At 49.4% G+C, this 25,085-nt stretch overlaps 2 protein-coding genes across 2 annotated transcripts; both read left to right on the top strand.

Moving 5' to 3' along the window:
• The first annotated feature begins 392 nt into the window (after positions 1-392).
• LOC120688242 (tubulin beta-3 chain) lies at positions 393-4,290 on the top strand. Its single transcript, XM_039970474.1, has 3 exons — positions 393-934; positions 2,921-3,190; positions 3,290-4,290. Exons 1-3 carry the CDS (start codon positions 541-543, stop codon positions 3,961-3,963), a joined length of 1,338 nt encoding a protein of 445 aa, XP_039826408.1. The 5' UTR covers positions 393-540; the 3' UTR covers positions 3,964-4,290.
• A 6,616-nt stretch (positions 4,291-10,906) lies between these two features.
• LOC120688243 (protein enabled homolog) lies at positions 10,907-12,519 on the top strand. The gene has a single exon (XM_039970476.1). It carries the CDS (start codon positions 11,132-11,134, stop codon positions 12,359-12,361), a length of 1,230 nt encoding a protein of 409 aa, XP_039826410.1. The 5' UTR covers positions 10,907-11,131; the 3' UTR covers positions 12,362-12,519.
• Positions 12,520-25,085: the final 12,566 nt, after the last annotated feature.

The raw sequence follows: 25,085 nt of genomic DNA, 5'->3' as shown, positions 1-25,085 counted from the left end.
GTGACCCACCAAGTAGAAAAATAAACGGAGGCACCAAGACGACAGCTCAGCGTTTTCATACCTCCACCTGCAGATCGCCCTCGGACCCGCTCCCAACCCTGCATGCCTGCTCGTCGCCCCAATCTTGTCTGGCCTGGTCTGTAGCTCCACTACTCCACAGCAGCGAATCTGCGATTCATCAAAGATGCGCATTCGAACAGTTCGTTGCTTTTTGACCTGGTTTGTATTTGAAACCATTTCACTTGTAGGATTTTCATTTGAAAAGAGCGTACGAATAATCTCGAACGGGATGTTGGAAACTGCGCAGCACTAGCACTGTAGATACACCTGGTCCATGCACAACCGACGGGGCAAACTTGAGACCCATATGGACAGGTCGATCAGAGACTCCCCTCCCTCCAAACTGGGAATGGCCATATAACCGCCCTCCGCCCCACCCGCTTCCCCCCTCCTCTCCTCCGCCTCCGCCCTTCCCTTCGTCGCCTCGCCTCCACAAACCACCACCCCACCCCCACCACCGTCGACCGACCGACCGCCAAGATGAGGGAGATCCTGCACATCCAGGGCGGCCAGTGCGGCAACCAGATCGGCGCCAAGTTCTGGGAGGTGACCTGCGGGGAGCACGGCGTCGACGCCACGGGCCGCTACTCGGGGTCCTCCGCGCAGCAGCTCGAGCGGATCAACGTCTACTACAACGAGGCCGGGGGCGGCCGCTACGTGCCCCGCGCCGTGCTCATGGACCTCGAGCCCGGCACCATGGAATCCATCCGCGCCGGCCCCTTCGGCGGCATCTTCCGCCCCGACAACTTCGTCTACGGCCAGTCCGGCGCCGGCAACAACTGGGCCAAGGGCCACTACACCGAGGGCGCCGAGCTCATCGACTCCGTCCTCGACGTCGTGCGCAAGGAGGCCGAGAACTGCGACTGCCTCCAAGGTACGGACACGCAATTTTCGCAACGCATGATGCATCGATTGATTGATTTTGTCCAACAGCGCTGTTCGATTACGATTTCCTCGCCGATCCCGTGCTCCGTTTCCACACATGGATTCGTGCGCGGATCGGATCAGCCATTTTATATATGATATTGATATTGGGGCGTAGTACTAATGCAGGGAACACCACCAATTCGGTCCAAAGTTGGCACAAAAGTTTTAAAAATTTGTCACGTAAATTGTAAATCTGCCGCAACCGCCCTGCGTTTCTGTATCCAGTAGTAGCCAAAGAAGGACGCACGCAATTGTTGGACCATGGTTTGATTTTTTATGTTTTTGCGAGGACAGGAATAGCACAACATTAACACCCTACAGGAGAATTCGGTTGCATTAAACGCAGCTACGCCTACTTGGCAGCGTTGACAGGCAGGCCTCGATAGGTAACAGATCGCCGAGTGTCAATGCTGTCGATTTGGCGAATTAAAGTCTAGACGAAAATAGGTTGGAGGACATTATCTGAATATTGATTTTAATGCACTGCCAAAGCAGGGAATTGATATTTTCCCTTGAAATCTATTCATGTACTAGCAGTATAAATTGAAAGGCCAGAACATTTTCAGAGCTACTTTAAAACTACACTTTCATTTGTGTTGCCTTTTTACTGTACTGGAACTATTCGAATGATACTCCCATTGTCTCACAAGTCACAAGTCGCCGCATTGTCTAATGTCCATTCAGATGATTGCAATCAGCATGGGTCAGTACTTAGCTGTATTCATCTTGGATGCTTGTTTTCAGTTCAATTACGTGACTGAAACTTTGCTAGACAGAGTCACAGAATTGTACCTGCAAATTGATTAATATTAGATGCTGCACAACATAACAGGCATGCCTAATATAGAATTCTTTCATTCCTGGATCTTTGATTAATTTGTTGGAAGTTACATTCATGTGTGTGTTTCTGTGGATGTAGCTAATTCCTAACCAAAAGTATCATGAGGGTATGACTTCAGACATGCATTGCAGTTCTGAAAATAAGCTAGATTAGGCCATGTCGCATCTGTTTCCCAGTTTTTCTCATCAATATGTCGTGCAACTTTGCTATGTGCCGTGGGGCCAATTGCTTTCAGATTAATTATGTTTCAGTGGGTACAAGCAGAACTTATTGTCATGCATTTGTTGTCCTACCAGGCTATGACTAATGCAAGATTTAACTGACCGAACACCTCATTTGTGGAAGCTAATTTTACTGAAAAAAATCATTTCTACTTGCAATATACTTTGTTGCTCAGAGGAGATCTTTAGTCCTTGAGGTGCCGAACACATGGTTTTGTCGGTCAGATACCAGTTTTCAGTATTGAAGAAACGTTACATCACCTGTCAACATCTTCCAGGAATGGTGAAAGTATTTGAGATTAGCACAATAATGCACTACTTGTGATGTTATCATGCTCTGATTAATGACAATGTGGTACAACCTACCAAATAAAAAAAGAAAGTATCTAGATCTGCTGCTACTGTAATAGTGTCGGTGGTGGTTGTGACGAATGAGACAGTGAGACAGGCTGTACCAAGTGGCTGGTGGTTGGGTGGATTACTCATGTGTTGCTTACTTGCTTAGTGTACATACTTGCATGATTGCATTTGGACTTACATGAGGTGAAATGGATTTTAGCACATACACCCAGTAAAAGCAGCATAAAAACTAATAAGTTGGTTGCAGCTTGCAATGCATAAGTTGAAATCATATATGTTTTGAGATCAAGGCTACAATTCCCTGGCAATGTTGACGGCCTAAACTCGACCTACTGCATTCTCTGGCAACTTGCAATGCATAACTTGGAATCGTATATGAGTTGAAATCGTACAGGACCGAACTAGTATGTTGATATCTGAGTCTGAACTACAAACAAAAACTCTGAAATCTCTGATCACTTTCTGTCAAACTGAAACAGACTGACGCTGACATTGCCCGTGTTGCTGACAGGGTTCCAAGTATGCCACTCCCTGGGCGGAGGCACGGGTTCCGGCATGGGCACCCTGCTCATCTCCAAGATCCGCGAGGAGTACCCCGATCGCATGATGCTCACCTTCTCCGTGTTCCCGTCGCCCAAGGTGTCCGACACTGTGGTGGAGCCCTACAACGCGACGCTGTCCGTGCACCAGCTCGTGGAGAACGCGGACGAGTGCATGGTCCTCGACAACGAGGCGCTCTACGACATCTGCTTCCGCACCCTCAAGCTCACCAACCCTTCATGTAAGCACAATGCATCTTCTCGGTCTTACATGCGTGTTAGTTGCCTTCCGTTCCTAATTAATAATGGATGAATTATAACGAGAACGAACGAGCATGCAGTTGGTGACCTGAACCATCTGATCTCGGCGACGATGAGCGGCGTGACGTGCTGCCTTCGGTTCCCTGGGCAGCTGAACTCGGACCTCCGGAAGCTGGCCGTGAACCTGATCCCGTTCCCGCGGCTGCACTTCTTCATGGTGGGGTTCGCGCCCCTGACGTCGCGCGGGTCGCAGCAGTATCGCGCGCTGACGGTGCCGGAGCTGACGCAGCAGATGTGGGACGCCAAGAACATGATGTGTGCGGCGGACCCACGGCACGGGCGGTACCTGACGGCATCGGCCATGTTCCGGGGCAAGATGAGCACCAAGGAGGTGGACGAGCAGATGATCAACGTGCAGAACAAGAACTCGTCCTACTTCGTGGAGTGGATCCCCAACAACGTCAAGTCGAGCGTGTGCGACATCCCGCCCGTGGGCCTGTCCATGGCGTCCACCTTCGTCGGCAACTCCACCTCCATCCAGGAGATGTTCCGGCGCGTCAGCGAGCAGTTCACGGCCATGTTCCGGCGCAAGGCCTTCCTGCACTGGTACACCAGCGAGGGCATGGACGAGATGGAGTTCACCGAAGCCGAGAGCAACATGAACGACCTCGTCGCCGAGTACCAGCAGTACCAGGACGCCACCGCCGAGGAGTACGACGAGGAGGAGGTCGACGGCGAGGAGGAGCACGCCTGATGACCGGACTTCGATCCTATCCGTCGTGTGCACGAGTTTCTTCTTGAGCTTCTCTCCTACGCTATGCCATCGAGAGGCGCTCTCCATATATACATTTATCCCTACTACCTGAAGTATTGTACGTATATATGCGTGTACTGCCGTGTCTGCACTTGTTGCTGCTTCTAGCTTGTGTGTGTATCTACGATTGTCAATGCTAGTGCTGGTTCGTTGTTGTGAACTTTTTTCAGTGCGTTTAAATTTGTTTATTCATGTGTTGGAATTACTCTCTGTTGTGTAAATGTTAGGAATACCCAGTTTTATTGAAAGCCTGCTTTGTGTTTCCTCTGTTGCTGTGTTGCATTTGTGCAGTAATAAATGTCTGATTTTTCATTTTAGGTGCCAAAAAATCGTCATTTCAATGTGCCATGTCATTTTTTTTGGAAGAATGTGCCTTGTCATCTTGATACAGATGCTTGTGTATGATTGCTAGCACTTGTATTGTATCACTCCATAAGTGGTGGATTTGAGCCCTGGGCCTAAAATCATGAGCCCATAGAAGAAGGAGGCTCTGCGTGGAGGAGGGCCAGTCGACGAAGATGCAGCCCAACGTCGGGCTAGGCGTGTCTCCAAGGTCTGCTCCTGCTCGTCGTTATCTTTTTGTTCAGGTCATTCCACCAGAAACGAACACTCCACTAGTCCACTACTCGGCACTGGCGCAAGAACAACTGTGCAGACAAGACCAACATGCAGGGACACGTTTCAGTTCACGTGATGACCAAGGGCCAAGGCACACATGGCCCGTTCGTTAATGTTTTTCCACTGAGCTAATGCAGATCCAACGTCAAGAAGCAGAGATCGATACATCGCTCGCTCGCTGCCGGAGCTCAACATGTGTCACCGAAAGAACTGGCAGGCTGCCCTACTCTGCACTTCTGGTGGCCGAGACATGCAGAGCTTCAGGATCGAAAGAGGGTGCTGGTGCTTGTCTGCGTCCGGCTGCCTAAAAAACCAAGGCCCTGCGCGTTGCCGCCTCTTGCTTGCTTGTTCAGATGTCTCTGTCGCGGCACAAACAAAAGACGGCAGGGTTGTGTCGTAGTGCTCCAGGCACTGGGATTATTCATTTCAGAATGCCAATGCAATTCAGTGACGTCCTTCAGCAAGAAGACCATCATTTGCTCCTTTTTTTTATGCGGTGGTCTTATCTCTCGACCGAAAAGAATCTTCTCGAACCCGAAACACTAATCAGCACGTCGCGCAGACCTTTTCTTCCGATCCCTTGTGGTGCCCAAGACCTGCACGCAGTCATCTTCTGCATTGTTTTCTTTTTCCCACGGCAGTGTTGCGGCATGCGTACTGAACTCTGACCACATCTCCCTTCTCCAAACCCCTCGGCAGATGTGTCCTCACATTCCTCCTTTCTTAATCCATGCAGCGTGGATCAGGAATGTCAGACTCGCGTGGATGTGCAGGCAAAACTTCTGAGGTTTTTGAAGGGAAACCCCCACCAAACCTATTCAAGAGCTTCTTGTAATAAGCTCACCAAAAGCCAGGAGTTCAGCAATTTTACAACGCATAGCGATGATAGGCAGAAAACTGTACGAGATTACAAATTGGGACACAATGAATGGCAGAAGGCTTCAGCTGCCATGGGCGGCGGGAGCCTTGGAGCTTCTCAGGTGAAAAGGTAAAGCTTACGAGCGGCACAAGCGGACCCCAAAAGGTCGGTGCAACACGCTGTGGATTCCGGAACAAACACCACCTCCCCGGCAGCGGATCCGTCGTCACCGCTTTCGCGGGGGTTCCTCTGAATCTGAAACGTGGACATCTTCAGAGCTCGCTGAAACTGAAACGCTGGGCCGGGTGACACTGACATGTAGCTGCAGGCTAGCCGCTGTTGCTATTTTTCATTTTGCATTGTCCAAGTTGAGTTCAGGAACTCGCATCTTGCTCTTTTTTTTTGATCAAGCATCTTGCTTTTATTTCCAAGCATCGTCACCATCGGCAAATGTTCCTCGCCGTACCCGAGAGCAGATGTGTAGTATTCCTGAGGGATTTGAGCGCAGCAGCGACCAAGTCTCAGCTGCAGCACTCGTCACAGCTTTCTGCTGGGATCTTCCGTCCCTTTGAAAACAGCAGGGGCCTTTTTGCTGAGATTTTTAGTGACAGGGCAGAACAAAGGGAAGAAGACAGCAAAGGAAGATGAGACAAAAGGGTGCCGAATATTCACATGGCTAGCGGAATAGCCAGCGTAATTGTGCCAATAGATTTTAAAATACAACCGCTATGCAACTCTTCTGCTCAGTTAACAGGATTTGGCAATTTATTTTTTTATTTAAAAAACAGGATTTGGCAGATTCTTTTTGGATTTTAAAGATATCAGCAGTGCGTTTTATGAATAGAGTATTTATGAAATGTACAAGCGCAAAGCATTTCATGCACTCAAACGGAGGAAACTAAAGGAAATAAATAAAGCAACGGACAAAGGTAGTATATGCTTTTAGATGTGATAAAAAAGCAACAGAGAAAAGAGGCAGATTTGGTACGTTCGAGTTGTGCTTTGCTCCCCTCCAAAGTTTGTTGCTGGAGACAAACTGGTCCAACAGCTCTGCTCATTGCACGCGTCTCCGTCTCGCAGACAATGATGCGCAGCTGTGCAAGTGCAAAGGGCTTGGTGACTTTGACAAATCGACAGTGACACGCAAGATGTCTAGCATGCACAGGAGGTTAGACCATGCAAAAAGGCATGGCCTGAAATCTGAACGAGTGGCCTGGACACCATCGGTTGGAGGCTGTCAAGAGACTGCGAGAATTAGATAGGGTCTTCGTTGTGTGTTAATTAGCTTGATAGAGACAATGCAACTGGAGTGGCCGGGCATGTTGATCTGAAACTGCTCACGCTTGATTCGTGAGTTCTCTTTTTCTGCTCTGATTATGAACAGAGGCAGGCCGGGAAGCAGTTTCCATCTTGCCCATGCTTCAGAAGAACAGCATGATCGTATTCCACCGCTGACCCAAGAACAGCCGAATTTCTTTCTTGCTGACCGGATGATGCCTGGCAAGCTACTCCTACAGGCTGCAAGGTTGTGCCCGCACTCGACGGCATGTGCACAGAGAAGTGACTCGGAATTCCCCTACCAAGAGAGAAGTGGCAGGTCCGGTCCGGCCCGGCGGCGCGCGGTCCTGCGCCTGCCCCTGCTCGTACGCCGCACGGCATGGCCCTGTAGCCCTGTGTACTGTGCGAAGTCACGCACACGCTGGTGGTGTGTCACGAGACCGTCGTGACGGAGACGGGCTGGAAAGAAAAACGGGACATCGGAGAAGTGGACTCCATGCTTTGAACGAGCGAGCCCTGTTCTACTTCAACGTCATCTCCCGCGTCGCAGCAGACAAGCTTTTTTTCCTTTTCTTCCTCCTGGCCGCTCGTGCCTTGACGGATCACGCAGGGAGCTATTGGTTGCTTGCTAGCTGCGGCTAGCTAGCGTCACGGCGGAATCGTCGGGCTACGCGCGGCCACTCGTTCCAGTCGTCCATAGATGATAGATCTCTCTTGGCCGTCTAAACCGATTTTTCTAAATGATAGGTTCACTGTTTAACGTTTAGGCTAACACTAAGCAAGGATCTCTTTTGAGAGAGCTTAGATCCAGCTCCGCTCTCAATTTTTCACGTCAAATATATCTAGCTCCACAAACTCCGGCTCCGGACAAAACATGGAGTTAGAAATCATCTCTATGGATATTGTAGAGCACTCGCAAACCAATTCTAGTAGCGCAGCGAACATATGCGAAGCCATCTCATCATCCGTTTAATAACTAGTAGCGCAGCAAACATGTATGAAGCCACCTCGTCGCCCGTTTAACTAACGTACTACCTCATACGAACAACAAAAACCCACAATCATTTAAAAATTTGGGTTGACATCTTACCTCCATGGTCTTTCAAGAGATTAGCCGGCACAAAATATTTTGGCGCAATCTTTTGAAAAGCAAGAAAACCTAGGAAAAGCAATTGATCTCCACTGATTTATATATCAATTTATTTATCCTACTTTTTATGTGATGGATTTATGGACACGGAAAAGAAGATTCTGCATTACCCCCTGTTTTAAAAATGCAAGTCGTTTTAGATTACGGAAACATGCATCCTACTGTCCATGTGCATAAGGATTAGAAAAAAAGTAACTCAACTGACTTTGTTGTATTTTATCTATATTATTATATATCGTAAAGTTGACTCATTAAACCGTGAGAGGCTGAGAGTTGCACCATTTACTAATCTGAGCAAGGGTGTAGGAAGTTGGTAAAATGATGAAGCTTGAGAAGGCTGAAACGGTCCCAGTACGTTTGGGATTCGGAAGGAGTATGCGCTTGCATTGCTTATCTTTGTGCCACATGTGCAGTTGGCTGTCGCCCATGGTTTACTTGACCAGTAATTCTCAACGAAACCATTGACCCAAACAAGTCTCTGGGAATTTATTTACCCGATATTGACCGATTCCTCCACTGGCAAACATGCATTATTACTGTATACTGCTCATGAGTCCACGTGTTGCAAAGAGGCGAGGTGACACACCTAATCTGTGCCACGAGGTATGCATGATTTGTGAACGGGTCGCTTGTTGTTTGTCTAGTACTCAACCACACCCTCCATTACGGACAGAGCATGCATCCTATCAGTTGCCCAACTACTCCCTCGTTTCCAATCGTAAGTAATTTCAATTTCTTTGAGAGTCAAAATATTTAAAGTTTGACCAAATTTATATAATAAAGTACTAATATTATTATATCAAACACATGTTATTAAGTTCACTTTGTTTGAACTAAATAGCATTATATTTTTCATTAAATATACTTTCGCAGTATATCTATTCGGTGCTAAAAATATTTTTAGTTTTTTCTATAATTTCGGTTAAACGTAAAAATAGTTTGTCTCTTCAAGAAACTTGGAATGGCTTACAATTTGAAATGGAGGGAATACCAAAATACCTCTGGCAGGTTCACATTGAGTACATATTTGCTAGCTATTGGGAGCTAGCATCTATTTGTACTTCTACTACTTAGTAAACTTCCGTCTTCATTTGCCAACAATTTTGATGCAAACACTTATTGAAACTTCGTGCAGTAAACCCAGTTTGTTTCGTGGGAAAAAAACAGACAAACAATACCATTGCTAGAGCAATAAATCACAATGTGATTGACACGCAATTGTCGTCTCAAACTGCTAAATAATAGTGAATCAGCTGGTTCGCTCATGCTTCCATTTCTTGTTTGATGCAGAGAACTTTCCCTCTTGCTCCCTTGTGTTGACGAATCACGCAAGCAGCGAAACAATTTCATTGTGCGACCATAAAACACTCATTGCTTATGAAGATCCTGTGATTATCATAATATGATAATAGAATGAATATGGATAGTTCTTGTTATGTTCGTTAACATACTCCATGAGTCTTAATTTATTACAACAAAATGCACACTATTCTAGAAGATGGTTGTGGTTGGTGCTAATTTGTTGTGAGAAAAAAACCGTTGGCTGGCTGGTGCTGATTTATTGTGAGAGAAAAGTACTTATGCCTGGCTGATGCGAATAGAGCGGATAAAGCATATTGCATATATGTCCACCAGTCGTCTTTCAGAAAGCACCGGAACCCAGTTAAAAAAAGTGAGTCCCAGATAATTTCACGTGCAAGCATGTGACAACCCTAGAAAGAAAATGTATTGACCTTTCACTCATAGAACTTCCTTGTCTTATAAGGCTCATGCACAAAATATATATTTCCCAAACATTTCACAAAGATACTAATGTATTGACCTTTATATTTTACGTTTGGTATCTAGGTGAGCCCATGATGTGAAATGGCTGGGGCATCTATTATTTATTTGTAGTAGGAACAAGGTCAAAAATAGGCCATAGGTTATGTAATTCTTGCAAATCACATTGAGGTTCATGGGACTAAGGCTATGGACTACATGCTTGCATCTAGTGGTTTTATATTTTGTGTTGCGGAGGTTTCAGTGATGGTTTTGTTGACCATCTAAAACCCATGGACAGGAGGAGATCCGCAATATGAAAACAAATGGCCATTGCAAATATTTGAATTTTGATGTCTAAGATGTAATCTTGAGGTCCACAACCATCCTTATCCACATCCATAAGAAAAACTTGTTATTGTAATAAACCGTTCAGATGATGGTGACGTGTGGAAAGAGCTAGCTAAGATGATATGCCTAATGACATGAGGTTTGCATGAATCGTGAATGCTTCCCTATTTCTGGTGTTGCAATCAGGAATGGAAAAAGCACGCCATCATCGCCCAAATGACGAAGACTATAACGGATTGATATTGAGGATTTAAATAGCATGTAACTAGTTATTAATGAACTCCCATTTATTGAAGTTTTATAATGTTTCATATCTTTTCTAAACTTAGAGAACATTAAACACCACTACTGTGGAATTGTGTGGATAAATAAGATGCATCCATTGTCGAAATGATCAGTGCGACACCGCTAAATTTGGATCGAGCGGCGCCACTTATTTCTTCCTCCATCACCAATGTTGACAATCTTTCCAGATCTCGTCGAGTATACCAGACGTCTTAGGTTTTTGTATGGTTGTTAATCTACCCACGTGGGATTGAAGATGGTGTTTTGGTTCGATTGTTTAAATGTGATTATTCTAGACCTCATTGTATTTTCTTGCAACACATATATAATGCTTTTAAGTAACACACACATGCTCCATTCTGTTTTCATGAAAACCATCATCCTCAGTCTCAACCGCTCCCTGCAAAAGCATCCCGAACACGCTTCCCTTTCACCCATTTCAAATTTAGCCAATCACAATACCTGTCCTCCATCCAAGAGACTCGAAAAAAGTTTGACCGAAAACAAAATCCACTGTTCGTTCAAAAAAATTTTTTTTTTGTTCGTTTGTTCGTTCAAAAAGAAAACAAAATCCACTCGCGCCCCTTCGGCCTCCTATTCTCCTCCCTCCCGACGCCCCAAAAGCGGAGACCAACTCGGCCAGCCGAGTCACCAACCCAGAGCGAGCACGAGCACCAAACCCAACCAGAAAGCCAGGATCCCCCTCCCCAAGTACCTCCCAATCCCCCCCCCCCCCCCCCCCCGGCCCCGCCCCGGCCCGCGCGCCGGCGTCCTCCTATGCTCGCCGGCGAGGGGCGCGGCCGCCGATGCCCAGCCCGCCGAAGGAACGCCCGTCCGGCCGCCTCGGCCGCCTCCTCGCCGCGCTCCGCCCCTCCCGCGCCGGGCCCCTCCCCGTCCAGACCGGCTTCCCCACCTCCCTCGCCGACCTCGTCGTCAAGAACCATGGCCGCCTCAAGAAGCAGCCTTCCCCGTCCTCCAAGCGCGGGATGCGCGGCGCCGCCGCTTCGCCTTCGCCGTCCCCTTCCGTTTCCCCCTCGCCGGCGACATCCCTGCCGCCTGCCTCTCCGCCTCCGCCTCCCCCGCCGGCCGCCGTCGCCGTCTCGTCGTCGGATCGGCCGAGGCCCGACCTTCAGCCGGCCCCGCCCGCCCGCCGCGCCAAAGGCGGCGGCTTTGGCCTCGGGATGGGCTTCCTCGCGTTCAGCGGCGTGGTGTCCCTCGCGCTCCTCGTGATCTGGAGCAAGAAGGTGGTTGCTGCCGTCACCGTGGCCTCCTTCTCGCTCTTCCTGCTCGAGTCCGCGAGGCCTTCCCTGCGCCCCCGGCGGCCGCGGCCGGCGGCGACGGACGGGCGGCTCTTTTTGGACGGCCGGGGGCGCGTCTCGCCGATCCGGGAGGTGGACGCGGAGACGGCGCCGTCCCGGCCTAGCTGCTCAGACACCGACAGGGGAAGCGAGGTCTCCATCCTCGCCGTGGAACAAGACAGCGGCGCCCTCGACGAACCAACCAGCTCGAAGGCGAAGGCCAAGACGAAGAAGCGTTCCTGGAAGAAGCTGATCGCTAGTAAAAAATTGCACAAAGGCCGGAAGGGTAAGGAGGCGGATTCCCTTGGGTCTTTCCGCAGCGACGGCGACGAAGCTGACGCGTCGGTGCGTCGTGGCAATGCCACGGCGGCGGATTCGCGCCGTGGCACGGCCAATCAAACGGATGCCGCCGTGGCCAGAGAGCCGGATTCTCTGAGGGGGTCTCGCCGCAGCCAGGGGGGCATAGAGGTAGTCGCCGCGCCGGTAGAAATCGACGCGCCGGCGGTGAACCTCGTCCAGGAGGAAGAGGAGAGCGAAGCAGGAAGCAGGTTTCCTGCGGCTCTGGTCCTGGTCGCCGTCGCCCTCGCCGGCCTGGTGGCCGGGAAGCTCCCCGCCGTGGCGCTCACGGTGCTCTGCTACGCCTTCCTTCGCTCGGTTCGGGGATCGCCCCGCGGTGGCGGTTGCCCGCCGGGGAGGCGATCCGAGGTCCCCCATGTCGTGGTAACTGATGTAAATTAGTGAGCAGCGAGCAAAAGGGAAGGAGAAAAGATGATGCGTGTTGGTTCAGTTTCAGACTTTCAGTTGCTGTTTGTGTATGCACCCCCGCTGCTGGGTGGGTCGGAGAAACATTAACTTAAACTCTCTGCTAAACTGCTGGTGATCCCATGCGTTTTTTACATTGTGCTGGCAACGAACTACAGGCTTCGGCTGCCGATGTGAATGTGAGACTCTGGCATCGCATTGGGCGTTCGATTCCCCAATATGAACAGAGGCACGCACTGTTTGATGCTCTGTTGTCCGGCAAACTTCTCAGCAGCAGGACAAGGCACGCGCCGCGGCTGCGCTCCCGACCCGTGCCAGCCAAAGAGAACGTCGCGAGACTTTGGATCCTTCTTCCTTCCTTCCCCGGCGATGGACCACGGGCTCGCAAAGGCTGCGGGCAGGCGAGCAAAGCCTGATCTGACGGTGACGGGGAGGGTGCCAGCATTCCAAAGCAGCGGCAGCAGGCAGGCAGGCAGGCCCAGCTCCCCCCGAATCATGAAGCTAGCTAGCGTTCGGCGGCGTGCCTCGCCGACCCCGCGCCCGAGGCCCACGTGAGCGTGCCGGCCGCCACGTCCCGGCCGCGCGCCGCCGGTCGCGTCGGTGATACTGTGGCCCGGCGCGGCACCTGCACGGCCTTATCCGCCCGAACTGGGGGAGTGGCACACTGCCGGCCATTCTCCCGAATTCGGGGAGCTCCCCCGGCCCCTTGTCGCCTTGCCAGGTTTTGTCCCGTCCGTTCCGGCGCAAACCGGCGCCATGGGTGGGTTGGCACTGGCGAGCCAGACGCATCCGCTCCGCTTCCTTCCAGTGGCATGGCACCATGGCGTCTTTTGGCATCGCCGGTGGCATTGCGCATCGCTGCGGCAGCCTGATCCTGAAGACTGCCAAAACGCATTCAGCTTGAACCTGAACTGCGTCGGTCCTGTTCTAGCGCGTCATCTCCTGGTGGCGGGCGGACTCTGGCGATTGGGATGCGCATCATGCGCGCGCCTGCCTGCGTTCGGGAAAGAAGGTCCCCCTAACCAAAGGCATCAGGTCGAGAGCTAGTTTTGTGTGAGTTCCTCCTCCCTTACCGGTTCAGATCAGGCGGGAGGCCATGCTTTCCCTGTGATCCGTCACAGAGCCGGGGTCAGTCGCCGGCCGGCCATGATAGGTTGGCGCCTTGAAAAACCTGCCGAGAAAACGCGTCAGGCTTTGACACCTTCTTCCCACTAGTTCCGGACGGGCAGTGGACGGACTAGGGCCGTGTTTAGTTTCGTTGGAAAAAAAATTCAAAGAAATCTTACTAATTTGAAATACTAAACGAAATCTATTTACAAAATTTTTTGCACAGATAGGTTGTAAATCGCGAGACAAATCTAATGATGCTAATTAATTCATGATTAATTAATAATTAGCGGATTGCAAATCATGAATTAAGTAGCCTCATTAGATTCGTCTTGCGATTTACAGTTCATCCATGCAAAAAGTTTTGTAAATAGACTTCATTTAATATTCCATACATGTGTCAAAATATTCGATGTGATTTTTTTTTTGTGTTTACAAAGTTTACGGATGTGTCGAAATATTCGATGTGATTTTTTTTTGTGTTCACAAAGTTTACGGGTATGATTGTTCCGTTGAGCAAGTTTAGCCGGGACTCCGCCCGTAGGTACCTGCATCACGTTCACATCAGTAGCCATCTATCTCTTGGTGGTACCTGCAAGTTCCTTGCACATGTTGCGATCAGAGTTCCTTGCAGCTGCAAGCCTGCAACGTTCCGTTTTCCTGCCGCGTCAGCGTCGGAGGAGCTGCAGTCGCCCTGATGTGAAGGACGGACGGAATAACTGTCGCTTTTGGTATGGATCGTTTTCAGAGTGAAGATTAGTTTTTTTTTTCTTCAGAGTGAAGATTAGTTAGCCCCTGTGCTGCAAAATAATAGAATGTTAATTTCAGTTTGCAGATGCTAGGTGTTATTCATTTTGTTTTAAATTATATGCATTAGTGTTGGCGCCAAGTGACTCTATTGGTTGCTACTCCCTCCGTCCAAAAGAATGCAATTTTGATTTTTCGAGGAGTCAAATAGTTTAAATTTTGACTAAATTTATAGAAAAAAATAATAACATTCATAATACAAAATAAGTACCATTAGATTAGTTGTAGATTATATTTTCATAGTAAATTTATTTGGAGATATAAATACTAATATTATTTAATATAAATTTGGTCAAACTTAAACTAGTTTGACAGGCACAGATCCCATAATTGCATTTTTTTGTGGACGAAGCAAGTAGTAATTACCTGCCGGGACTCAGGAGTGCGCTAATCTTTTTTTGAAAAAAAAAACAATTCAAAGAGATGAGGAGAAAACAAATCTGGGTGCTGCTGGTTCTGGTCTCGGCACATGGTTCTACCTAGCTCTTGTCCGATACCAATACGATAACAGAGACGAAGTCACTCAGGGTGTGATTGGTAGGCTGCATAAGACCTTACCCAGGCTTCCATAGTGGAGCCCGGATTGTTTGGTAGACTGGATAGACCCTTTAGCCAGACTCCCATAGTGCAATCGGCCCGGTACGGCCTGCATAGTGGGAAACGCAGATGAGCCTCGTCTCCCGCTATGCAGGCTGCATAGCGCCCCACGAGGCCAAGTTTGGTGGGCCCACGCTGGCCACCGCAGCCCACCTTGTGCAGGGAAAAAGCCTCCGCGAGGTTGCGGTTACCTCCGCTGCTCCCTAGTCGCGCTGCTGTAGCCGCCGCACCTTGCGCGTCAACACCACCGCAGAACCTGCGGGCGGGACGGCTCCGGGCCTGGGGACGCCGCGGAGGAGGTGACAAGCACCGGCGGGGAGGTCACGAAGCAGCAGGACTGCGCATCCTCTTCGTCGCCGGCGAGCTGCAGCATGAGCTGGTCGAGCCTGGCGCGTAGCCTCGCGGCGACGGCCTCGGGGCTCCGGCCGACGCCCAGCCACGCCTGTCCCTCGACAGTTAGCGATCGCAGCTGCTCCTCCTGCTTCCTCAGGGAGCGCCGTGAGCAGCTCTAGCACTGTGGGCGGCGGCAAGTGTGGCATCCACGTAGAGATGCCATCGATTGGGGGGGGGGGGGGGGGGGGGGGGGAGCGCCTTCTATCAGGAGCTACGCGCCAGTAGAGGAGACGAGGGGGAGAAAAAGGATAGGAGGGTGAAAGAATGGGTGACGACAAATGTAATTCCACCGGGGCAGACCAACGGTGGAGGAGGGGGTGTGCATGTGGTGGGATGATCAGCTACAGCAGCCAACCAAACAAATCGGAATAGGCTCTGCTTGTGCAGCAAGTCCCTAAGGTAGGTAACCAATCATGATCTTATACAAACCAAAAGTGTTAGTGTACCCAACCAAACACGAGCGCAAAAGCTTGCACAAGTCTAGCTTGGGCCAGCCATGCATAACTCTTAGCCAGGCTACAACCTAGCCACCTAACCAATCACACCCTCAGTCACTGGCTGGTTGGTGCCCGCGAGGAGGTTCTTTGTCACGGCACGGCAGGAACTGCTTCCTCTCTGTCTGCCGGCCAATGTTGGAGGAGCAAGAGCCCAAGGATCGTGCTAGCACGCTGGATGGAAACATGCCTTCTCGATGCAAGCTTGTTTTTTTTTTTTGAAAAGAATGCAAGCTTGGTATGAATCCAATCAGCGCCGTGTGTGGTGCTGGTGCAGCTTGCTGGTTCCCTTGCAAGGGGCGGTAGCGACGGGACAGCGAAGGGGTGAGGGGTGATGAGTGATGGGGAGCAGAGAAGAGAACGGATGGGAGTCGTGGAAGAACGGCTCGAGGCGCGGACCAAGGTGGAAGGGAGAGGTTGTCCAGAAGCAAGGGAAAAAATCAGGTGAGAGAGTGGTTAGGGGAAGGTTTGTGCAGCCGTGCAGGCGAAAAGTTGCGGCAAAGAAGAGTGGTTCGCTTGACGTTGGTTAGGTACTGAAACGGTGAACCAACCTTGACACGGCTTATCCATGGAGCTCAACAGTCAACACGGTGGAATCAAGATTCTGAGACAACAACAGAGGCGACTGGCGCCGGCTAGGTCGCACTGCAGCAGCCAGCAGCAGAGCACTGGACAGGGTCACAGGGTCGACGCAAAAAAAAACTTGGTAGGTAGGTCGACAACGGCTTCCCCCCAGCCTGGTGAAACTACGGCCCGTTTCATGGCCGCGGCCTTCTTCGGCCCGTCATCAGTTACGACGAAACTGGAAGCCCACAGCAAAGGCAAAACCCAGTTAGTTCCTGGTGGGTAGCCGTCGCGCGTTCTTTCTCCGGTGTGCGGCGACTTTGCTGATCCCCGGGCCGGGCCGAGAGAGATGCAGAGCGTAGCCGCGTCTTTTTTATTTCTATATTTTTCAAAAAAATTACATAAATATATTTTTGATTTAACATTTTACAGTTCTATACCCCTACCGCCCGGTAGGGGGCGGCAGGGGGCCTGGGGCGGTAGGGACCTCTATGTAAATAAATATAAATTTTATTTGCGCAGAGGTCCTTGGCGGGGGCCTGCCGCCCCGCTGCCGGGCGGCAGGCCCCTGCCGCCAAGTGGTGGGGTGAAAGGGGGGCGGCAGGCTCCCGCCAAGGATATAAAAGCTCCGCCCCTTTCTGAAAGGACCGTGATGTCGCCTACAGGGGGGTGAATAGGCACACCTACAAATTTTCACTCAAATGCAGCGGATTAAATTCACTGTCTGCCAAACCCGGAACTTCCGGGTTTCAAATCCGGAACTTCCGGATTTGGGCTAGACAGTAGGGTGAACTCGGAACTTCCGGGTTGGTCAATCCGGAACTTCCGAGTTCACTCAGAACAGAGTGAACACAATAAAAGTAGTGCTAGTAAATGAAAATAAATTCAAACCCCAATTGTAGAGTCTGCCCAGTTAAGTTCCTTTAGCAGGTTCACACAGATCCTGCACATACAAAACAACAATCTCTCCAAGACACAAGTGTCTAATGGAGAACTCCTCAAATCCACGAGTAAATGTAAATGCAATGAACACAAGGAATTGTTTTACCGAAGTTCAGATTTACCCCGTGCACCCATGTGTGAATCCTAGTCTCCGTTGAGGAAGCTTGTATCGACCCCAAGGTCAAGCTATCTCCTCCTTCCACTATATGACCATGCACCCTCGTGGCATAAGATCGGTGCCGCAACAAATTTGCCGCTGCTCACCACAATCCTTGGGAGCTAGCCGGCGACGCCTAGCCGTCTAGGAGGCTTCACCTCCAAAAGTAACAGATGCGAATCACACAAATCACGACTAATCTCAAGTGCTCAAGATTTGCTGTGCTCTCTAGTGCTCTCAAGCATTCACTCTCTCAACCCAACTCAAGGATATACACTAATCACACAATCTCACAAAGAGAGGTTGGGGAGAGCTCAACTATGGCTACCAAGCTTCTTGGGACAACCAGCAATGAACTGAATAGAGCCTGGAACAGCAGCCCACCAAGGAGGGGCTAAGGGGTATAAATAGCCGGTCCCAACAAAACTAGCCGTTATGTGACAGTTAGAACCCGGAACTTCCGGATTCTACAACCCGGAACCTCCGAGTTTTCAAACCAACTAGCCGTTAGTACCACGTGTGTCAAATCCGGAACTTCCGGATTCCAAATCCGGAACTTCCGAATTTGCCCTGGCAACAATGTTAAAATATGTAGGTGAGGCTTTTGTGTCTCTCTCAACTCACATGGGTTACTTGAGCACTGAGACTAAACCAAAGACCATTGTGATGCATCCCTCTTGATAGTACGACACACCTAAACTCAAGGTCAAAGATAAATTACATTTCAACTTCTTGAGCTACTCTTTTTCATCCTATGTCGTGTGTTGATTAAACACAATCTGAGGTGTGCATCCAACTTGGCTTCTTTACTTTGAGCACATCTTCCTTGAGCTAGTGACCTTGAACCTTTATCTTTGAATGAAATCCACTTCTAGTTCAAGTCACCGTCTTCACAATAAGATTCTAGAAAGATTGATACTTGCCAACATGAACACCACACATGACCAAGATTCTTCAAGTTGAACCCAAAGAACGTTTCGTCACCCTAGCATTGGTTCCTTGGCACAACCACAATTGCCCTTCTCCAAGCTTAGTACCTAGAAACCCATTCCCGAATTCCAACTCTTCATCCTTGCATCACATATAGCTTCATGTAGGCTTGTATCACATTTAACTTACAATGAAATCCATTTTGATCCTCAAGCTATTTTTCTTCTTCTAATGAATAATGCTTCTCAATGTGAAATTCTCCTTGTCTCTTAGAATTCTTGGACTTAATCATTATCGGTTTCCTTGCTCATGCCAAGCCTTTGCTTACATAGCCTCTAGAAACTCGCCTTTCGTTCCCATCCATTTATCCTCGAGAGCCCTCTTGAACTCACATTGATTTTGCCATTACAATGAACACCATTTCTTTCATGCTTGCTTGATCATCAACTATCTCATACATTCCTTATGACAAGTTTCTCCAATTGTGAGACTATGCCTAAGCATACACCTTTGTCTCATTCACAATACCTTGGCTTGTCATTTTGAATTCCACTTACATCAACAAGCTTCATTTGGATATACGAATAAATTTTTTATCGTTGATACATATCCCAATTTCCATGGTAGCTGTTGCTTGTTAATACTCTCATACTAGAACATGTTATTCATCTTGTCATATGAGCATATGTCTTGAATCTTGATTCATTCCATCACATAGATTACAATTATGATAATCAATTCCTGCTCATATACTCAACAAGATAGTTAGTCCTTTAATCGTGGTGTCAATCAATCCACCAAAACACACTAGGGGCCGAGATGCACTTTCAATCTCCCCCTGCCAGGCATTAAGTGTTAGAATATATTTGGTGGTTGTAGATATACATATAGTAGACTGCCATTTGTATACCAGCCGAGGTCTTAATGCAATACAATCCATCCAATTACAGAATTCAATTTTCTTGAATGGTATCACGATATTAGAATTTTAGATCCTAGGCTAAACCTTCTGCTACCACCAGCCATACCTCTATCTTATGCGCACCACCGATCGTCTCCCACGGCACTCATCAAGGGCCCCCCTCAACGGCGTTCTAGTGCGCTCCCAGGGAGATCACCCATGTTGACCTCCGCCGGGGACAACACCCTCTTCAATCTCTGCGATGGATCCCGTTAGTTCACCGCCCCCGCAGCATCCAGCAGTAGTAGATCACGAAGTACCTCGCCATCCGCCATAGAAGCCGTTGACAATGACCTCAACCCACGCTGTCATGGTGGAAGCTGCAGTCCATCCCACCCTGTGCTGCGGTGGTGGCCGCAGGGGCTCGGCGTGGTGCCTTCACCTTGTCGTCGGTAGAATACGTGGAGGTACCCCCGCCTGTTGCCCCGTTGGGCTGCGCCTCGGCCTTGCCACCCGAACCCCGCGTCGCAGAGGCCCCTTAGCCGCTCGTGGGATCTGCCGCCACTTCTTGCGGGGAGCCGCTCGCCCTGCCGGGACTGCCGCTGCTCCTAGCGGGATCTGCTGTCCCTCCTGATTGGGAGCCACCACCTCGGTGGGATTCACAACCTCCTGGTGGGATCTGCCTGCCTTGGCACCTCCGGCCTCCCTGGCAGGCTTCGCCCGGCCTTGCTCCACATCGCTGCTCGTCCAACCCCTTGACCTTTATGTCTTTTCCTCTCTCCTAGAGCCATGGCTATTTGACCGTGAGAGGAGAAAATAGATAAAAGAATGACGGGTTTCGCTACGCACACCCAGAGGTACTACACGATGGCGTTGACTTCACCGACACCCTTCCTCGTCTTCGGCTATGCAGCATGATGAGGCGCGCAGCACCCTAGGGGATGCCTGTCGCCACCCTTTTCACCGCTTCGTCCCCACGTCGACCTTCGCCGGCTCGTCGTCGCTTCCACCAATCAGGATTCCTGCCTCGTCGTCTCCTCGCCGACTGCAGTGTGTTGTTCCACGCACTGAACAGTGTTGTCACACCCTGCCTATGCCTCCTTCGACATTGTGTGCGACCTGTCTGATCAAACATTTGTGTGTGACTCCCAAGATCCCGTGCTGGTCGTCATCGAGTATTGCGCGCATCTTCTCTGAGCACAAGGGCTACCGCTGCTTCATCTTCTTAGGCTGCAGTGCCGCCGCCTATGGTCTTCATCGCCGCTACATCTTCCCCACCGCCGACCATGTCCATGACCTCGTCGATGACTATGTGTCGTTGCGTCCTGCCCGCTTGATCTTCATCAAGTTGTTTGAGTTCTTCGTCGTTTTCTTCGAGCACCGCCACCGTTACACACGGATCTTCCGGCCCCACCGTAGACCGTTCGTATACCCTCTCCGACTCGCTTTGTCTAGCACAACCTCATCGCCAGTGTTGCCATCTCATCCTCGACTAATTTGTCTACTCCAGCAACAACAGGCGTTGGCATCTTCTAGCCCACCTTCTTCTGCACCTACGACCACCATGGAGACCTTCTCTGCCGGTCCATCAGACAGCGGCGTATGGTTGTGTATCCTCCCTTGCACGCCCGGTAATAGCAACACCAGTGCGTGCTCATCGTCTCCAAAAAATTTGAAGAAAAATTACTAATACTCATTATTTGTAATCTAGTAACCTATAAAGTGTTGTATGGCATGTTTTTTTGGGTGAAATTTCAACTTCACTAAATTTAATTCAAAAATCAATTCATCATATAAATCCGGATTCAGTGCATACACAAAATTGTTCGCACATGCTCCCGTGACGTCCATGATGCAAGGAATTCGGGATGTGACTTCAATCCGTATGTCCTGCAAAAAACAAAAACTACTCCAAACTTTGCTGAGGGATCGTCTCCAAATGGTTTGGGCAAATGAAGGACAAAAGATTTCTAGCTTTAAAGTTGAGGGATCGTTTTTTAAAACCTCTAAGAGAGAAAAAATACTTGATTCCGTATGTGCTTGGTGTTGATATGTACAAACGTTGCAAGTTCTTTTTTTAATAAGTACAACCATTATAAGTCGAAGGGCAAAATGGCACATGGATGCCACCGCTCCGTCCAAAGTGGCTTCAATCCGATGGTTCGGATGCCACGCTCCGGCAGCACCAAAGTGATGCGCTCTTGGACAAATATCTATGATCTATTACCAAGTTAAAGATAGTGATTGAACATGTCCATTGCAAAAAACGGGGAAAGGAATTGAACCTAGTTATCAGGCTAGCATCGCATACAGCAGCCGCTACAAGCTTGCAAATGCAATGTAATCATTCTGCAATTATGCATGGAAAGTAGGGCAAAGATGATTCAGCATAGGTGAGAGACCGAAGCCGGCGACCAGAGGGGGGTGAATGGGAGCCGATCAAAATTTTTTCCGAAATTCAAACCGTCGGCCTATATCCCGAAAATCACCCAAGCCCTCAAGCGTTCTGACCAAAGTTTGGAATAGCTATGGAAAAACTAAACCAACACAAAAGGCCTTGAACGTGCGAGCGAAACCACGAAGCAAATCGGAAGCGAATCGGGAAAGCAGCAGACCTCTCTGCCTGGACTGGTCTGACCGGTGCACTTGACCGGTCTGACCGGTCGTGTCTGTCCAAAGACGAGCAGACCGGTCTGACCGGTCTTGCCTACCGGTCTGACCGGTGGCACCTAGAAAACCCCGAAAACTTTGATTCAAACGGTGAATCTCGACCAAAACGACCACGAACAACGATGAAACTTGGGGGATAGCTTCACCCCTACCCCGTGAACATATCCCCAAGAGATCTCGTCCTAAAGATCAAAGAATCTAGATAATTCGAGGAGAGATCAAGAAGGATTGGGGTTTTCTCAAAAAACTCAAGAACTTCAATTCTGAAAAGCTAGCAATTCCAGAAGGTTGGGCACGAGGCTAGAAGCACGGGAATCACTACAAAGAGCTCAAAGAACCGTCTCGATCATGTGCATCAAAAACAAAACGAAAATCCATCACAAAAGAGCACAAGAGGGACAGAATTGGATTGATTCAAAAGCCAAGAGGGCACAAGGAGGATAGGGCCTCCTTTCCCAATCAAATCCAATACAAAGTCTCACAAATCCATAATCAAATCCTACTCTAAAGAGAGGAACGGGGAGGGAGAGACAGAGGCGGCGGCCTGGGAGGAACAAAATGACCCACGAACAGAATACCCAGCCGCAACTAACCTAATACAAGTGAAGGGGTATTTATACCCGTGGCACCGGTCAGACCGGTACACTGGACCGGTCAGACCGGTTGGTTAGACCGGTTAGACCGGTTGGCCTGCAACACCCCCTGTACACGATCCCATCTAACGGCTGAGGTTCTTTCTTCGGAACAAAGTCTTCTCCACGATGCCGCCATCTTGATGAAGATCTGGTCCACGGTTTTGGAAGGTCCGTGAAACCCGGGTAGATGGCCGGTTTTGAGAAAACCGCTAAAACTCCTCACGCGGGAAGATTCCCGCGCTCCACTCCGTGGCCCTAGACGCCGTTCCCGCCTCGGCCTTCTAACGGCCCTAGACGCCGCCCGACGCCCGTCACCCTCCTCGCCCGCAGCGAGGCCCTAGACGCCGTCGACGCCCGTCGCCTCCGTCAGTCCCGAGACCGACACCCGTGCCTCCACGACTTGGCGTCTTCAACCGCCGTCCGCCTGCTTGGTTTTGAGGCGTAAACCAAGAAACCCGCCATCCATCGCTGCTTGCGCCCTTGATTCAGGTGTGGACGCCACAGCTGCCGCCCGGCTTGAGCTCCGGTCCCGGCTGCCCTTCACCGCCGGATACCGCACGGTCCATCTGCCATAGCACCTCCACGGCAGCTCTCCGTCGACACTTGACGCCCGTGTACCTGCAATCCAAAGACCAAGCACACGGCGCAATCTCCACAGAGTCGCGACTACACCACGATTAGTCCACTCCACGTGTTGACCACCCGTCAGCACCTAACGCTCCACACGGGCACTGAAGATGGAAACACAAGAACATAAACAAAACGCACACACAGCGGTTAGCCTGACACAAACACAAGCCAAAATCAAGCTAACACGCCAAAACCTCCAAGTCATCACGACAATCACTCATCACAATATATGAGGTCAAGGTACTTGTCAACTTGACCTCTCAATCTCCCCCTTGATGAGTGCATTGTCGAAAAGATGACATGAAAGTAAGAACAACCCAAGCGAGTGCCCAAAAGCCAGATAAAAGTCAAGAACATGGCCACTCGACATGAGCAAGGATCTAGAAGACTCCACATAAAAACTGCTTGGCTCCCAAAGAAAAGGATCACAGCTCAACGCCGCCAAGGAGTCAAAGGAATTCTTCGAAAGACCCAAGAAGCAAGACACTCAAACCAATTTCGATAAGCGTTGTCAATCACTCATCACCAAGCAAACCAAGACATGGTTAGGAACATTTCTCCCCCTTGATGAGTGACTTGACACGAATCAAGCACAAAGAAATGGTTTGAAATGCAAAAACCCGAAAATCTCATCCAAATGATCAAAAGCCAACGAAAAGTCAAGAAGGATCACACGGAATGAGACAAACCAAAGCCAAAAATCGGTCCCCATAGACATGGGCAACGGCTCTACGCAACCGATCAACAAAGCATGACCCCTCAAGAAAGAGGTAGGGCTCAACACAGTCATGCAATGGCAAAGCACCGGTTCCTCCAGAAAGAGGCAAAGGCTCAACACAACTGATGCAAGAGCATGCAAAAGCTCAAACTCCCCCAAAATGCTTAACCTCTCACAATATGCACAACTCCCCATGAATGCAGCACTCAATCTGTCAACTCCCCCTGGATAAATGCTCAACCTGAATGCCTACTTCCCCTCAAAGCATGCTATGCAATGAATGCTGTGCAGAGGGTGTACGTGAAACATTCAGGCATACAAAGATATGATCATCGAGTGACAGGCATGTGTGCTTCATAAGCAGGAACTGAATCTAGCTCAACAGGATATATCAATCAAGTCTAGAGCTAGCAAGTTCAGTTCAGCAAAATATAAAAGCATCACCCATGATCTAGCAAGAGCAAGTAGGAGAAAGAAAGCAATGCTAGTCAAACTCATACAAGGTGATCCAAGGCAGCCATTATATTTTATCATGAATTAATTCTGCATATCAAAACTTATCAAGCAAGTGATTTTGCCAGGGGTTGAAAGCTTGTCATGCTTTACTTAGCAACGAGGCCAAGCCTATGCCAAAGGTAGTCAGAAGTTTAAGGCACTCGCTTCAGTCATGCACAGCCTTGCCCGGGTTCTCACTAGTGCTATGTGAGCCGTCCCGAAAGCTCGATCAGTGCGACAAGCAATCCCACCTGGATCTTTTCATTCCATTTCAGACATATTTTGAACAAATTTAACAATTTTAGCTCATGTCAAAGAATACAAGCCACACTAGCATGAATGAGATAGCAAAGCACATCAATACATCATATCATGCTAGTAGCCAAGACAGGGTGACCATGTTTTCAGATTTTCAAATCAAAAAGCTTAACTCAGATGATATGACATATACTGTGGAGCAAGCTATACATGATCAAGTATAAGAAACTACACTAGCAAGCACTAGAAGATCATAACAGTGTATACAAGAATGCAAGTGCAGTGAAGCAATGCAAAATGCAAACATGTACAATGCATATGCACAATGCAACTAACCAAGCTAAAACTAAGAGAAAGACAAAGACAAGCCAAAAGCTAAGCAAATGAAGCACTCAGCAAATA

This window comes from Panicum virgatum, chromosome 9N (assembly GCF_016808335.1).
Source record: "Panicum virgatum strain AP13 chromosome 9N, P.virgatum_v5, whole genome shotgun sequence".
NCBI classification, from domain to species: domain Eukaryota; kingdom Viridiplantae; phylum Streptophyta; class Magnoliopsida; order Poales; family Poaceae; genus Panicum; species Panicum virgatum.
This window is presented reverse-complemented; position numbering and strand designations above follow the sequence as displayed.